The 15682-nt window shown below is 43.1% G+C and overlaps 1 protein-coding gene across 1 annotated transcript in view; it reads left to right on the top strand.

Moving 5' to 3' along the window:
* The window catches only part of LOC126088317 (V-set and transmembrane domain-containing protein 2B-like), a gene marked incomplete at its 3' end in the record, with an annotated part of 157779 nt that extends 142314 nt beyond the window's left edge, over nucleotides 1–15465 (top strand). Inside the window, exon 7 of the mRNA XM_049906447.1 lies at nucleotides 15386–15465. Coding sequence (XP_049762404.1) covers nucleotides 15386–15465 — 80 coding nt within the window. The remainder of the gene's footprint in view (nucleotides 1–15385) is intronic.
* Between the last annotated feature and the right edge of the window lie 217 nt (nucleotides 15466–15682).

Below are 15682 nucleotides of genomic sequence, written 5' to 3' on the forward strand. Positions count from 1 at the left end.
GTTTTATTACCGAACACAACGCGACGCCATTCATCGGCAGTCCATGCCTCATGGTCACTGCAGCACTTCAGTCGCAGCCGTTTGTATTGTGGTTCTAACGGCAAACTGCTCGTGGTAGGGCCGCTACCTTGTCCATCTGCCACCAGTCTCAAAGGAGTGGTGCGGTGTGAGTAGAATGCTGCAGGGAGTCCGTTATGAAGGGGTTGCAATTGCTTGGCGCACAGTACGTTCCTACGAAATCCAATATCGGACCAATGCCACATCCAAGCATCCCATATATCTTGATATTGTTCGACTCAGCTGACATCGAAAGCGGCCTCTTTGAAACTCTCTCAGGGATAATGCTGACCCACCTGAGTTCGAGGTGTAACTGAAGTCGTTCTCAACTATTATATACCCTAGCAGGCCTGGTAACAGCACCAAACAAGAACAAAACTAATGCACGCTCCGAGCCTTTCTGCCTGTCGCCGAGAATTGCAACTCCAGTCGTTTACATGGTGCGTCCATGAACGAAGCTCCATTGTCATCCGACCTTGTCTCTAGGGTACTTCACATTTTTCTTAGGCAATGTATAAACGAGCTAGTGTACAACGTCGGAAGTTCCATGAGGCATTTTGCTCAATGCGCCTGTGGCACTTCCCACAAGTTTTATTTTGGTGGGCTACTGTATTAATTTTTAAAAGCTACCGCTTCAAACTGTTGCGTACAGGGCAAGCGAACAAAACCTGGCTGCGTTAGCCATCGGAAAGCAGGTGACGGCCCAGCGAGCAAGCAGAGGGTCGGACGCAGCTTTCACCGTGGACCATCGACACAATGTTTCTTCGAGTGGTTTTGTTTCATTCACGTTTTTTATTTGGTCGATGTCCTTTGAATATCACTCGAATGCAGAACAGTCACTGGAAGCGGTCATATGCATTAAATATCTCAGAATCTGTAATAAGCGACGTAAATTTCAACTACCATGTAAAACTAATCACAATTAAAGCAGGTGACAGACAGTTTCACTGGAAGAATTGTTATGAAATGTAGTCATTCACGAACGAAGTAGCTTGTTTCACCACTACAATCTGAGATCCGTAGGAGATAGAGGAAACAGAGAAGATCTAAATAAGAGCAGTACCTTACGTGATATGTTTATTTACTAAATGCGAAAGCACCATGATGATGCTCATCCGACTCTTGGTGGAGGTGCTACATTACATGCGTTGTGAATCAAGATGTGATTCACTGCTAAAATTCCGACAGCCATCGTTCCTAGAAGCATCAACCGATGCTTGGTTTACATGAAATTAAAATTGGAGGCACACGGAGGTTTACCAACAATATTTCTTCTTCCGTAATCTTCGCGGCTGATCATGAAAGGGGGAGTGTGATAGCAATATAAAGTACCCTGTAACTAACACCACCAAGTGATACACAGAGTGTTGTTGTAGATATAGAGACGCCTTCCGATTTGACACGCGCTGTCTTATGTGTATAATACAGATTTAACAAATCAATTAAAAACCAGAACTCCTTGTACACAGTGTAATCAGCTGGTAATCGGACTTTCCACACAGTGAAAGTCCAGTGCCCAGTTCATGTCTTACATCTGTTACATGTAGTATTAAAATCCACGAACTGTAACTAAAAGCCCTCGGTGTGGATGACCATTATCTAAGAAGTGGAAAGAGAACGGACACAAACACGTTAGAAAATCGGTTCCATAATTGCCACTCTCCTCCAGACAAAGAAAAAACATGAAGTGTAAAACTGACGGGTTTTCAAAGTAAAAAAAGCCACAGTGTAGTTGTCCTGGTTCTGTGTTTGTTGTACAAATTTTGCGCTACGAATCGTCAGCCTACATCTTCCTCTACATGATTACACTGCTTTTCACACTTAAATGTTTGGCAGAGGTTTCGTAGCAAGCATAAATTTATCTCTGGAGTATATCGATCAGGTACTACAACAAAAATAAATTATTATTTCAGTTTCTTACAATTTTAACAATATTAAATTCTTAGCTTCTAAACAATCCATGTTCACAAGAATATCACTATGTACTTGTGACTGTCACTAACACTTTAACTGTTATTAATTAATGTTGTCTGCAAGGTCAGTACTGTATAACATGAACAGAAATTGCCCCAAGAAAATTTCTTTGTGCACACTTGATGTTACATCTAGATCTGTCAATGACTGAGCATTGTAGATATCACCCTGCATCCTCTCTCAAGGATATCTCCATTACGGCCACAAATTTCGCTTGATTCCTCATGCGATTGTTCTTTCGGCAATAATCACACTTGTGGTACAGGTTCAAATGCTTCTCGGAAGTGATAAAATACTACATCTGTCTGACTGCAACGATCCATGCCTTTCGGAATGCCATGTGAGGATAGTGCGAATTTTGTTTCACAGGAAGAGTATTCTTGGATTCCGTGCTGCTTGGCATCACGGATGTAGTAAAGTTCGCGATACTTCATTACTACAATAAATGCATGTCAAGGGCAGTGGACGGTTGTTTTGTGGTTCTCTTCTGCTACGATTCTTGCAGACTGGTTTGATCTGTTCTTCCTGCCAACCAATGGTCAAAGGTTTCTGTTCCAGGGATCTATGGTGTGTAATATTAAAAGAGGAACTGACTAAGGTGATTAGTCTGTGGAGAACCTGGTAGAGAACCAGACAGGGCTTCGATCGGGCCCTGAAACTCGTTTAGTTTTAGCGATTGCAGCAGTTTCTCGACATCACTAGCACAAATATCTATACCATTCATTTCTACAGTCATGCGAAAATTCAACTGGGCACAAGTCCTGCATTTTCATTTATAATGAGGCATTTGGATACGGAGTTCGAAAATTCTGGTTTTGTTTTCCAGTCCTCAGTTTCATTTCTTGTCTTGCATATGATAATCTTGAGACAAACTTTGATACCACTACCCGGCCTTACATATGAACTGAAGTGCTTTAAGTCTTTTGAGAATTCGTCCGGTAACATTGTGTTACCGTATTCGTGGAAGTCTTCATGTATTGCCTTCCCCTCTAAATTATTTCCATGAACGCTTACATATAAACAATTGATATCTTCAAAAACTAATGGTTCGATATTAACTCCAAAGCAAGTGTTCCCTCTATACCGCTACAGTAATTCTATATTCAGCAAGCGACTGTATGTTTCATGGAGGATGATAGCTTACTTAACACCAATCCGACATGTCGAAACCCACCTCGAGACTTTTTATGCACGAAGAACTTTAAGAAAGAAAGGAACTCACGACTTTTTAGCTGTTAAGTCGTAGTGCAAGTTTTTTTTTTTTTTTTAATTTTTGAGGTTACCCGTTGCTGTCGCTCAAGAAACAACTTATGACAGCGGTCTGTACAGCCCTTCCTGTCTAAAGCGGTGTCGGCCGTGGCAAGAGAGCGTAGCATCGCATACGTGTAGTGTATGGAGTGTCACGAGCGAATCTGAAACACGTAAGCCATACAAATAACGTCACGTATCGTTAATGTTTTGAATAAGAGGCAGTTCGTATTGACAACTAAACTCTTGGGTATGTAATTCTTACAATGACGACTAACGCAGGAAAATAAATCAAGACAGTAATTGGCGTTACATTACAGACGAATTCCTTCAATTGTGACTTTAAATTATGGAAATTAAATGTTTCTTTGGCGTACATTATTTTATAAAAATTACCACAGCACTGTTCTTACGATAATGTTTGAATAATGTATGTTTTAATAAAAATGACTCGGTTCCTCTTTTATTACCCAAATTCATCACAATAAAGAGAAGTGTCGTTTGAATGCGAGAAACAAATGTATTCCTCACACCAAGATCACCTGACGTAAGGAAGATTAATGCTTTCAGGCACGTCACAATAACAACGATTTTTATTTAGGCGCAATTGCAGAGAAGTATTATTTGATCCTCGCAGTTGCTTTGCTTACTGTGCTGCGGACTGAAGCAATTTGTACATTGTGCCAATGCAAACTGATAAATCACAAATGACTGAAATTTAAGAATCCTGTTCTTTTCATAAACCTCAAATGACACGGACCGATCGGAGCTCATATTGTCCGACAGTTTAGTCGAAGCTAGATTCCACAATCGAAAAATTTCTGTATCAAAGGAAGCGTTGACTGTCCTGGGTGGAGTTCGACCTATAGCAATAGTCTTACATTCGTCCCCCTGAAAGACAGAGATATCGTTGTGTCCAGGTCACACTGATCAGAAAACGTTTCAAATGAAATGATTAGAATTATTCTTTCCGGTGTTTCCGGGTTTTGATAGGTCGATTACTATGTTTTCGCCACTGAACAGTAATTTTTCTATTTATGATCGTAATATGCCTTCACGTCCTTGAAGACACATATAAAGATGCGGAAGTAATATGATTATAACTGTCATTTTTTCATACGAATACATAATATTAATAATCGATTGCACATCAGACTGTCTTTTTCCCCCCTCGAAATGATAAAGTGCGATTTGCTCGCAGTTTAACGAAACCTGACTGGCATTGAACACAGCAGATGTGGGGATAACAGCAAGCTCTGTCTTCACATCAGCTACTGATTAATGACATCTCCTTTACACTCTTCCTTGAAGTAAACTTCGTTCTTTTTGTGACTTCCTATACGTATGATTTCTTGAATCTGCTTAACCAGGTCGAAGAAGCCTTGAAATTAGCAACGTCCATCTCAATTGCAATCTGAGGGGCCCAGTCTCATATGTTTCCATTGATAATCTTCCACTGCTTCTCATGTTGCAAGAATGCTCCACTAACGAACTGTTATTCATGTTATTTTTTCGATTAACAGAATCTTCCGTCGGTTTTTGGTAGAACAACATTATAATAAATGGAAAGCACCAGTTTGCTTCTGTTCTACAATATTACTTTTATTGTTAACCGGTTTTCGGCTCACAAGGCCATCTTCATACAGCAAATGTCTGAAGATGGCCTTGTAAGCCGAAAACCCGTTTACAATAAAAGTAATATTGTAGAACAAAAGCAAACTGGTGCTTTTCATTTATTATTTATTATTTATTCGAGCTTAGAGGTTGATGTTGATTATTAACGGGAAGAAACGCAACTTTCTGGCCACCCTGCAAGTAAGTCTTTTAAATAGTTTTTCCTTTCACGGATTTGCGCATTTCACTTTTGGTTCACACTTATTATTTTATGCAAGTGTTTCTTCCATTTCTACAGATCACGATCGGATTTTACGATGCAAGACGGGGTTTGCATATTGCTTGACATTAAGCTTTAAACACAATGAATAATAATTGAGTTTTACCTCCATTGCTAACGACGACACTACTGCAACAGCAACTGATAATTATGAAGTATATTAAATAAGTTGCAGATTTGAGTGAACAGTAGCTGCAGACAGTTGTTTCAGAGTAACTAATAATGAAAACTGAAATTCGCTTTATAAATTACGATCGCGCCAATTACTGTTACCTATTTAACGTTTCACCGCCGACGCAACGTATGTGCCCGTCATGTCGCACCTGCACAGTCTACTACAGCTCTAATAGGAATGTGCTATTGTCCACCTGGTGGGCTACGAATTTGGCAATATTCCTCATTTTTAAATAATTGCAGCGTGTCTTAGCAGCTTAATTTTAAAAGGTCCTTTCGTTCGATGTATTCTTCCTGTATAAAAAATTACAGGGCATGTTTCTACATGTCAGATTGGACCATTACTTTGATGGTACACTCCATATACGAGGTACTAGTGGGAGATAAAATACTTTCGCTTAGTTTTGCACACTACTAAAGGTAAATATTTACGGAATTTCACTTCACCGTAACATGGTGAGAAAAATTCCAAATGCAGGAACTGCAAAGTCCAAGGACAGCCATTGAAATGCTACATTGTGCAACGTGGTTCCACCAACTTTTATGGCATCGAGCCACATATGAATGATGGTGCTATCTGGTGGCTCTACAACAACAGACACATAGAACTCAAGAACTAAAGTAAGAAGTACCCATATCCTTACTGTACGTGTCTGAAAAGTACGATAGGCAATATCATCACTTCGATTAAAACTCTCTGGACTAATGATCAATGATGCTTTCAATAGAACCGAAACGAACAGTAGCCACAGTAATCCAACTACAGCCATGTGAAGCAGCATAATTCGTTGTAAAGGTTAAGTTCAATATTCCACTCACAAAAACTGGAGGACCATCCAAAACATTCTGCAATCCATAAGGCTGTAATTTATCGCTTATGTAAATAGCCATAAAAGAGTTTATAACTTTTTTGATGGCGCAACAGTCCGAGACTAGTGTTACATTATCCTTCAGTCACTACTGTGATATTAAAAATGCACCATGTCTTGATTGTTGTACAGAATTTCAGGAGAACTGACAATTGTTAGCAGCTTGCTGCCCCACATTTCGAGCAAATTTTCTGGCCATGTAGAACAGAAGACGGCCACGAAACAACTACTCTGAGTCATCGTAGAAGGGTGATGTCTGCAGCCTATAGTGCACCCAAAATCTCATATAAGAATTTTATTTCTCTTCTTAAGGTGTACTTGGTGAAATCAGATCATGGTTCATTTGAACTGAGTGATGATTCAAAGAATCATTGATTCTGAAATTAGTAGTCAAGTTGATTGGACTATAACGTTTAATAAACAGTTTTTTTCATAGTTCGGTCTAGGAAGCAACACGCAATTGGAAGCCACGAAATTCGATAGACGGTCCAATCAGAACATTTAGTGGGTTTTCCGCATTTGGTGATACAATTAAAGGATCACTTTTTTGAATTGCCCTAATTGCCTAATGTTAAGACATCGAAGTTTGAAATATGGCTCAAACTTGCCTGCCACCTTCCTCTGTAATAGTGCAATAATGTGGCTCTCTCCGACGTCATCCTCAGCCTCGTCGATGTTTCAAATAGGAATGTGTCGCCACGTGCCAAAAAGAGGCCAGAGCTGAGAAGTTCATGTGGGCTGAAAGGTGAGTTCATGGTGTCACACTCTCACCAGATTTCACCACAATCCTAGCTAAAGCCAACATGGATTTGTCACACAATAGAGAAGTTGTCAGACCCGTCTTACCCAAATTTCAACCCTTATTTGACGCCTCTTTTATGGAGGTCAGAACCGTGACATCCATCGTTGGAATCACGTGGTTTTCCTTTAGGTAGCTGAGGAAAACATTGCAGACACTGCCGCTCAAAATCGACATCAAAAGGCTTTGTGGTATGGCACAGACTGTGTCAGTAGAACACTTCTTTCCTTGCAGAATTGATTCCCAAACATTTCGCGGTTGAGACCGACAGTTCGAAGAGTGATGAGCAACAGGTCGACGTTCTTGGCAAACTGTGACGTAGCTGACACCTCTTGGACGATTTATACTTTCTCTCAGGACACTAAATATGGTCGCACTCATTTGGAATCTAGTGAGTCCGCAGTTCGTGTTCTGATATACCAGGTGGGACCACCAGGTACCGTTGAAATTACTGGACGAAATTTGAAATACCACCAGGGACCGTTAAAATTACTGGACGAAATTTGAAACTGATACAAAACAGCCCAGGGTGATTGCACTTTTTCAGCTCCCTTTTTTTGTGGCCTACTGTGGCGTGAGCGCAGGGGGATGTCACATTGACACATATGTGAATAAAACAGCAAAGGATCCCTCTAAGCCCTTCCAGTTCAGGAACACCTTCGGTGACACCCTTCGCCTTTGTTGAGCAGTTGAAAAATGTACCGCTACAGAGAGAAGCTGTGATGGGAGATTTGGGTGCCTGTCGGCTGGCAACCGCTTGACACCTTTCCTATTCTGCATGCCTACTATTAGGCGCAGGAGTAGCTGCTTAATCTTCACACCAGCGCCTAGAACTATCGTCACAGTTTCTCCCTGTACATTTTCTGTTTTATTCACGCACAGGAGGTGCTAAATAGGAGGGCTGAAAAGCATAAGCACCCTTTGCGGTTACGGATCGTGTCCAAATTTTGTGTAATCGTCCGCAGTGGCTCCACCTCGTACACAGAGCGAAACCTGCGGTGACACTGTACTACGAGGGGAAGCCATCAGGCTTTGTGGCGTTGGTGGCCCGAGATGCCCTTCGAGTAGGGTTTAATAGTCCGGGAGGTATTAGGAGCGATTAGGAGCGTCGATTCTGAGCGGTGGTGTGTGTGAAATGATTTCCTCGGGTCTAATAAAAAAGTAGGCACCGCTGTTCTGAACTTTGCAAAAACAGACATAATGTCTTATGGGATAACAGCAATCAGTGATTTCATAATGTTGCTTAAAATCCGTCTAGATTGCAAAAAAAATTTTTTTTTTTTTTAATTCATATGACCGGTTTCGTTTCATTCAGAACCATCTTCAGATCTGTAAAAATAATTATACTAATTTACCATTTCACAGAAGCTAATGTTTTTATCCTATCTAATCAACATCAAATGTACCAGAACGTACCTGATATTTCAGTTAGAGGAGTAACCCGTCCAAATCCAGCAACTTTCACATGCTACGTCACATAAAATTGGTTGGCAGAGTGCACGTCATTTATATTAATTATAGCACTATTACCGACAGGTGGCGTCTGGTACATTTGTTACATTCCATTTGTACATACTGTATTCAGTAGGTCTTTTATATATTAAAAATATTTGGCTAAAATATGTAGATGTCAAAGTTAAAATCTGTACTTGTCAGGATTAAAAAACAGTAAAATTATCATTTTTATACGATCTAAAAGCATAGGGCGATTTATATATCTATGGTGCTGGTGTGAACTTGTTTTCCTCTACGGTCTGCTTCCGTGGTTCCCGCCATTTTGGTGTTGTACCGCGGTGCGCTCAGTCGTCTGATGTCGATCGCCGCGGGCAAGAGGGCCGCACAGGAGGGCCCCGTCAACGACGCCAGGCGCTGCACGCGTCTTCCGGCTTCTCCACCATGCACTATCTCTCGTCCCTCGGCCTGGATCTCCACACGCAACAGTTGTCATCTTAGTAGGTCGTCATAAATGTTAAAATAGGCGTTATGATTGAATTCGTTTTGCTCATTGACGATTGAATCCGGATCTTTATTTTTGTGGGTGTATATTTCGAAACCGGTCATATGAATTAAAAAAAAAATTTTTTTTGCAATCTAGACGGATTTTAAGCAACGTTCTGAACTTTGTCGTATAGATATCGAAAGACGGTGTGAAATGTGGGTATGATGGATGTGACGACCTTCCTATCGTGTGACACATCCACCGTGGCGTTGGGCAGAATTGTGGTAGAATGTGGTGATAATGTGACATTATTTAGCCACCTAATACCCCACATGATCGCCACTGTCGTCTGAAGCGTCACAGAGGCCGAGAGTGACGTCACATGACGGCACGCTTTTGCACCGTTACAAAGAAATGTTGTAAGTACCTTGGAGCGAAATTTAAAACTGCTGCGTCTGAAAGAGAGACAATTATGCTGCTTCGAAGAAGCGAACCTTTAATTGTGTTAAGCACTGTAGTAAGACGGTCCCTTTCGATAGAAAATTACGTTATAGTGCACAGTGATCTTTGTAAGTAAATTCCTTAATATAGATTTAAGCTTTCCTGCTGATTCCACAACACTGCATCGCTAGCAGCAGATCTAAGATTAATCTACGCTTGTGAAAGCTTCCTGATAGTACGTCCAATGCAGGGAATTATTAATCACTTTGCTCTTCATTGCGAAAACTCCTTGTTCTTCACGTGTGCACAAGTGCCGACAAATGGTGAAACGTCCTTGGCTAGAATTTATTATATTAGTACTTGACGTGATTACCAGTATCGAATCAAACCTCCTGTATTAAGTAATAACGTTCCCTAACGCTCGAACCATTACTGGTGCAATCTTGAAAGACAGTACTTTACATGATTGTTGTATGACAATCTATATGATATCCGTGTACTAGTGGCGAAATAACGTGGGGCATGTACTGGAAGAAATCGTCGAAAAGGGACATCACATTGTTGTGCAGAATGTAATGTTTCTCTGTCTCTCATTTTCAAAAATATTTCAAACAAGAACGTGATGCAACTGTCTAAAAATAAAATTTATTCTCTTCCTTGATACTTTCTTTTCGGTCAAATTCAACTGCAATTTTGATCTATAGACTAAAATAAAAAATCGATTGTTTTAATGGGTGAACAAGAAGCGTGGCATTACTTCGCCAGCCAGTTCTGAGTAGGGTTATTCGCTGAAGCACAGGAGCTCGCCTGAAAAATATCCACTTATGGAGTTGGTTGTCGGTTGGTTTGGGTGAAGGGACCAATTTAGGTTTGAATAAGTATTTTTCCTGCAATACTCTAGAAGCCATGTGATTAAATTTTCGTTTTGACGTGGAAACGTCTGTTCGCTCGTTGGTCTAAGCTACTTGTGTCACAAAATACCGTCTTATTTCAGTCACTGATTTCTACGACTCTAATAATGTGTAAACAACGTCTGAGCTCACAACGGATAGATGACATCTTTAAATGTCTGTCTTGGCCTCCGGTGCCATCGTACCAATGTCGTCAAATGGCCATGATTGTTATAAATTATACTTCTGAAAAAATTATTAACTGGTGTAGGATGGAAACGTGTTTAGCTAGGGCATTGATTCGCAAGTCATTGTGGAGAGATTGTGGAGCACTACTAGGACCGACAGTGAAACAATAAAAATATTCGCCGATATATAAGTGAAAATTGCAATTAAAATGGAGGATACCGAATAAGGAAAGACGTCATTTCATATGACTTGTACATATGGTTGCGATTATGAAAACCACAAATGAGACGAGAGTGCGCATGGAACAGAATCCAACGAGCCGAAAAGTCCAGTCTTCAGCGAATGTGATGGAGCTACTGTATCACTGAAAATAAATTTAAAAATTTTGCAAAGCTCTTACGTAACTAATCAAACGGGCATAGTGCGACTAACAACAGTCCAAACTTGTGCTTTATCTATTCTGTAACCGGTACACTGTTCTGTACAACTATCGCATTAAAGAGATAGACAATTAACTTACACATTAGTGTTAAGAGTAAATCGAAGAAAGACGAAAGTAATGAGGAGTAGCAGAAATGAGAACAGCGAGAAACTTAAAATCAGAATTGATGGTCACGAAATAGATGACGTTATGCTGCTACATATGCAGCAAAATACCCAGTGACGGACGGAGCGAGGACGACATCAAAAGCAGACCAGCAATGGCAAAAAAGGTTATTCCTGGCCAAGAGAAGTCTACTGGTATCAACATAGGCCTTAATTTCAGGAAGAAATTTCTGAGAGTGTACGGTAGGAGCGCAGCATTGTGTGGTAGTGAAACGTGGACTGTGGGAAAACCGGAACCGAAGGAATCGAAGTACACTACTGACCATTAAAATTACTACACCAAGAAGATGAAGTGCTCCAGACGCGAAATTTAACCGACAGGAAGAAGATGCTGTGATATGCAAAAGATTAGCTTTTCAGAACGTTCACACAATTTTGGCGCCGGTGGCGAAACCTATAACGTGCTGACACGAGGAAATCGATTTCTCATACACAAACAGCAGTTGACCGGCGTTACCTGGTGAAACGTTGTTGTGATGCCTCGTGTAAGGAGGAGAAATGCGTACCTTCACGTTTCCGACTTTGATAAAGGTCGGATTGTAGCCTATCGCGATTGCGGTTTATCGTATAGCGACATTGCTGCTCGCATTGGTCGAGATCCAATGACTGTTAGCACAATATGGAATCGGTGTACGCAGGAGGGTAATACGGAACGCCTTGCTGGATCCCAACGGCATCGTATTGAAAGTATCTAACCAAAATTTTATCCCTTTATTCTGTGAAAGTATCATTGATAAGATTGTTCTAAATTAATTATTCAGCAAAACTGCATCTGACTGCGTCTGTGAACTTATTTCTTGCACTCCTCCATTTTGCCAGAAATGCAACATGTATTTGACTCAGCAATAAAATTTAAGAGAATAATGCCGTTTGTGCAAGGGCATTAAGATGGTACTGGAAAATTAACTTTTGGCCCTGATGTTTACTTGGTACTTTCGTTGGTGGGTAACTGTACTCTACTACTCATTTTCATATTCAATTTAAGCAAACGATTTGGATAATGATTCGGGCTGTTAGAAACACAATGTTGATCTCAATATACACTCCTGTAAATTGAAATAAGAACACCGTGAATTCATTGTCCCAGGAAGGGGAAACTTTATTGACACATTCCTGGGGTCAGATACATCACATGATCACACTGACAGAACCACAGGCACATAGACACAGGCAACAGAGCATGCACAATGTCGGCACTAGTACAGTGTATATCCACCTTTCGCAGCAATGCAGGCTGCTATTCTCCCATGGAGACGATCGTAGAGATGCTGGATGTAGTCCTGTGGAACGGCTTGCCATGCCATTTCCACCTGGCGCCTCAGTTGGACCAGCGTTCGTGCTGGACGTGCAGACCGCGTGAGACGACGCTTCATCCAGTCCCAAACATGCTCAATGGGGGACAGATCCGGAGATCTTGCTGGCCAGGGTAGTTGACTTACACCTTCTAGAGCACGTTGGGTGGCACGGGATACATGCGGACGTGCATTGTCCTGTTGGAACAGCAAGTTCCCTTGCCGGTCTAGGAATGGTAGAACGATGGGTTCGATGACGGTTTGGATGTACCGTGCACTATTCAGTGTCCCCTCGACGATCACCAGTGGTGTACGGCCAGTGTAGGAGATCGCTCCATACACCATGATGCCGGGTGTTGGCCCTGTGTGCCTCGGTCGTATGCAGTCCTGATTGTGGCGCTCACCTGCACGGCGCCAAACACGCATACGACCATCATTGGCACCAAGGCAGAAGCGACTCTCATCGCTGAAGACGACACGTCTCCATTCGTCCCTCCATTCACGCCTGTCGCGACACCACTGGAGGCGGGCTGCACGATGCTGGGGCGTGAGCGGAAGACGGCCTAACGGTGTGCGGGACCGTAGCCCAGCTTCATGGAGACGGTTGCGAATGGTTCTCGCCGATACCCCAGGAGCAACAGTGTCCCTAATTTGCTGGGAAGTGGCGGTGCGGTCCCCTACGGCACTGCGTAGGATCCTACGGTCTTGGCGTGCATCCGTGCGTCGCTGCGGTCCGGTCCCAGGTCGACGGGCACGTGCACCTTCCGCCGACCACTGGCGACAACATCGATGTACTGTGGAGACCTCACGCCCCACGTGTTGAGCAATTCGGCGGTACGTCCACCCGGCCTCCCGCATGCCCACTATACGCCCTCGCTCAAAGTCCGTCAACTGCACATACGGTTCACGTCCACGCTGTCGCGGCATGCTACCAGTGTTAAAGACTGCGATGGAGCTCCGTATGCCACGGCAAACTGGCTGACACTGACGGCGGCGGTGCACAAATGCTGCGCAGCTAGCGCCATTCGACGGCCAACACCGCGGTTCCTGGTGTGTCCGCTGTGCCGTGCGTGTGATCATTGCTTGTACAGCCCTCTCGCAGTGTCCGGAGCAAGTATGGTGGGTCTGACACACCGGTGTCAATGTGTTCTTTTTTCCATTTCCAGGAGTGTATATATTGTTAAAATTTTAAGTTATGCACAAAACCTTCCAAAGCACGAAACATTCTTACAAAAAATTTTACCAAACGCTTACTGTGTCAAACCTTGGACATACAAATCCTCACTCTGAACATTATCTAACAAAACCAATTTGAAATCATTATATATCTTCTCTCATCTACGTTCTAAGGTTTGGTCAGGGGCAACGAGCGCGACCTACCTTACAGCTGTCACCACACGTCTGCTTCCTCCGGGCACCTAGCTGCGACTCTTGCCTTAAAGCTGTCTGCGCCCGGCTCTCTTGACCATCAAAGAACCTCTTACTCAAAGATATTATACTCGTTCCACCTTGCGGTTGGAAACTGCCGACTATTTTCTGGAGGTACCCTGATCAGATTTTAGCAGATACCTTCCAGTATCACTAGCAGTCGAGTCGACAGGCATCTTATCCTCATGGCTGTAACGGATCGTGCAGCCACGTATCGATCCCTGAGTCAACAGACGGGGACGTTTGCAAGACATCAACCATCTGCACGAACAGTTCGACGACGTTTGCAGCAGCATTGACTATCACTTCGGACACCATGGCTGCTGTCACCCTTGACGCTACATCACAGACAGGAGCGCCTGCAATGGTGTACTCAACGACAAACCTGGGTGCACGAATGGCAAAACGTCATTTTTTCGGATGAATCCAGGTTCTGTTTAGGGCATCATGATGGTCGCAACCGTGTTTGGCGACATCGCGGTGAACGCACATTGGATGCGTGTATTCGTCATCGCCATATTGGCGTATGACCCAGCGTGATGGTATAGGGTGCCATTGGTTACAGGTCTCAGTCACCTCTTGTTCGCATCGACGGCACTTTGAACAATCGACGTAACATCTCAAATGTCTTACGACCCGTGGCTCTACCCTTCATTCGATCCCTGCGAAACCCTACATTTCAGCAGGATAATGCACGTGCTGCACGGGCCTTTCTGGATACAGAAAATGTTCGACTGCTTCCCTGGTCAGCACATTCTCCAGATCTCTCACCAACTGAAAACGTCCGGTCAATGGTGGCCGAGCAACAATACGCCAGTCACTGTTCTTGATGAACTGTGATATCGTGTGGAAGCTGTATGGGGAACTATGCCTATAAACGCCATCCAAGCTCTGTTTGAGTCAATGCCCAGGCGTATCAAGGCCCGTTATTACGGCCAGAGGTTGCTGTTCTGGGTACAGATTTCTGAGGATCTATGCACCCAAATTGCGTGAAATTGTAATCACATGTCAGTTCTAGTACAGTATATTTTTCCAGTGTATATCAGCTGTATTTCTTCTTGGTGTAGCAATTTTTATGGCTAATATGGTGTATTTGAGATGTGGTGCACGGACGAATGTTAAAACTAAGGCGGATTGATAAGGTAAGTAATAGGAGGTTCTGCACAGAATCGGGGTGGAAAGGAAGATGCGGAAAAAACTTACGACAGGATGAAAGGAAGTCAGGGAGTGACTTCCTTGGTACTAGAGGGTGCTGTAGAGGGCAAAAGTGTAGAGGAAGACAGAGACTGGAATACATCCAGCAAATAATTGAGGACGTAGGTTGCAAGTGCTACTCTGATATGAAGAGGTTGGCATAGGAGAGGAATTTGTGACAGACTGCATCAAACCAATCAGAAGACTAATGACTCAAAAGAAGAAAAAAAATTAACACTAAATACTTGTTATTATTTTACGAAAAAGTCTATGGCGCGAACACGAATTGCGCACATACAGTATTTCGCTTCTGGTGTTACAGTCTTTAGTGCCAGTTGTGTATTCCGCCTCGACAGCAGTGTATAAACTGCTGGACGTGTGGTGTGTGCAGGGCAGCTGCCGGCGGCGGTGCAGCACAACGGCTCGGGGTCTCGGCCGGCCAGCGGCGCAGCTGCCTACCTGCTGCTGCTGCTGCTTCTGCCGGTGGTGATGGCGCTGCCCACGACCTCGCCAGGCCGGTGACGCTAGCTGACGGGCCGGCGACGCCCCTCTGCTGCAGCTGTCCACAGGTACGAGGCGTTCTCGCCGTACACCGACACACTGCCTCCAGATGAGGCAAGATTTTCTAAATTATCGGCAAATCGACAATTTGATAAACCACGTGTTAAATCTCGACATGTCCGATTTA

The sequence above is a fragment of the Schistocerca cancellata genome, chromosome 6 (genome assembly GCF_023864275.1).
Source record: "Schistocerca cancellata isolate TAMUIC-IGC-003103 chromosome 6, iqSchCanc2.1, whole genome shotgun sequence".
NCBI lineage: Eukaryota > Metazoa > Arthropoda > Insecta > Orthoptera > Acrididae > Schistocerca > Schistocerca cancellata.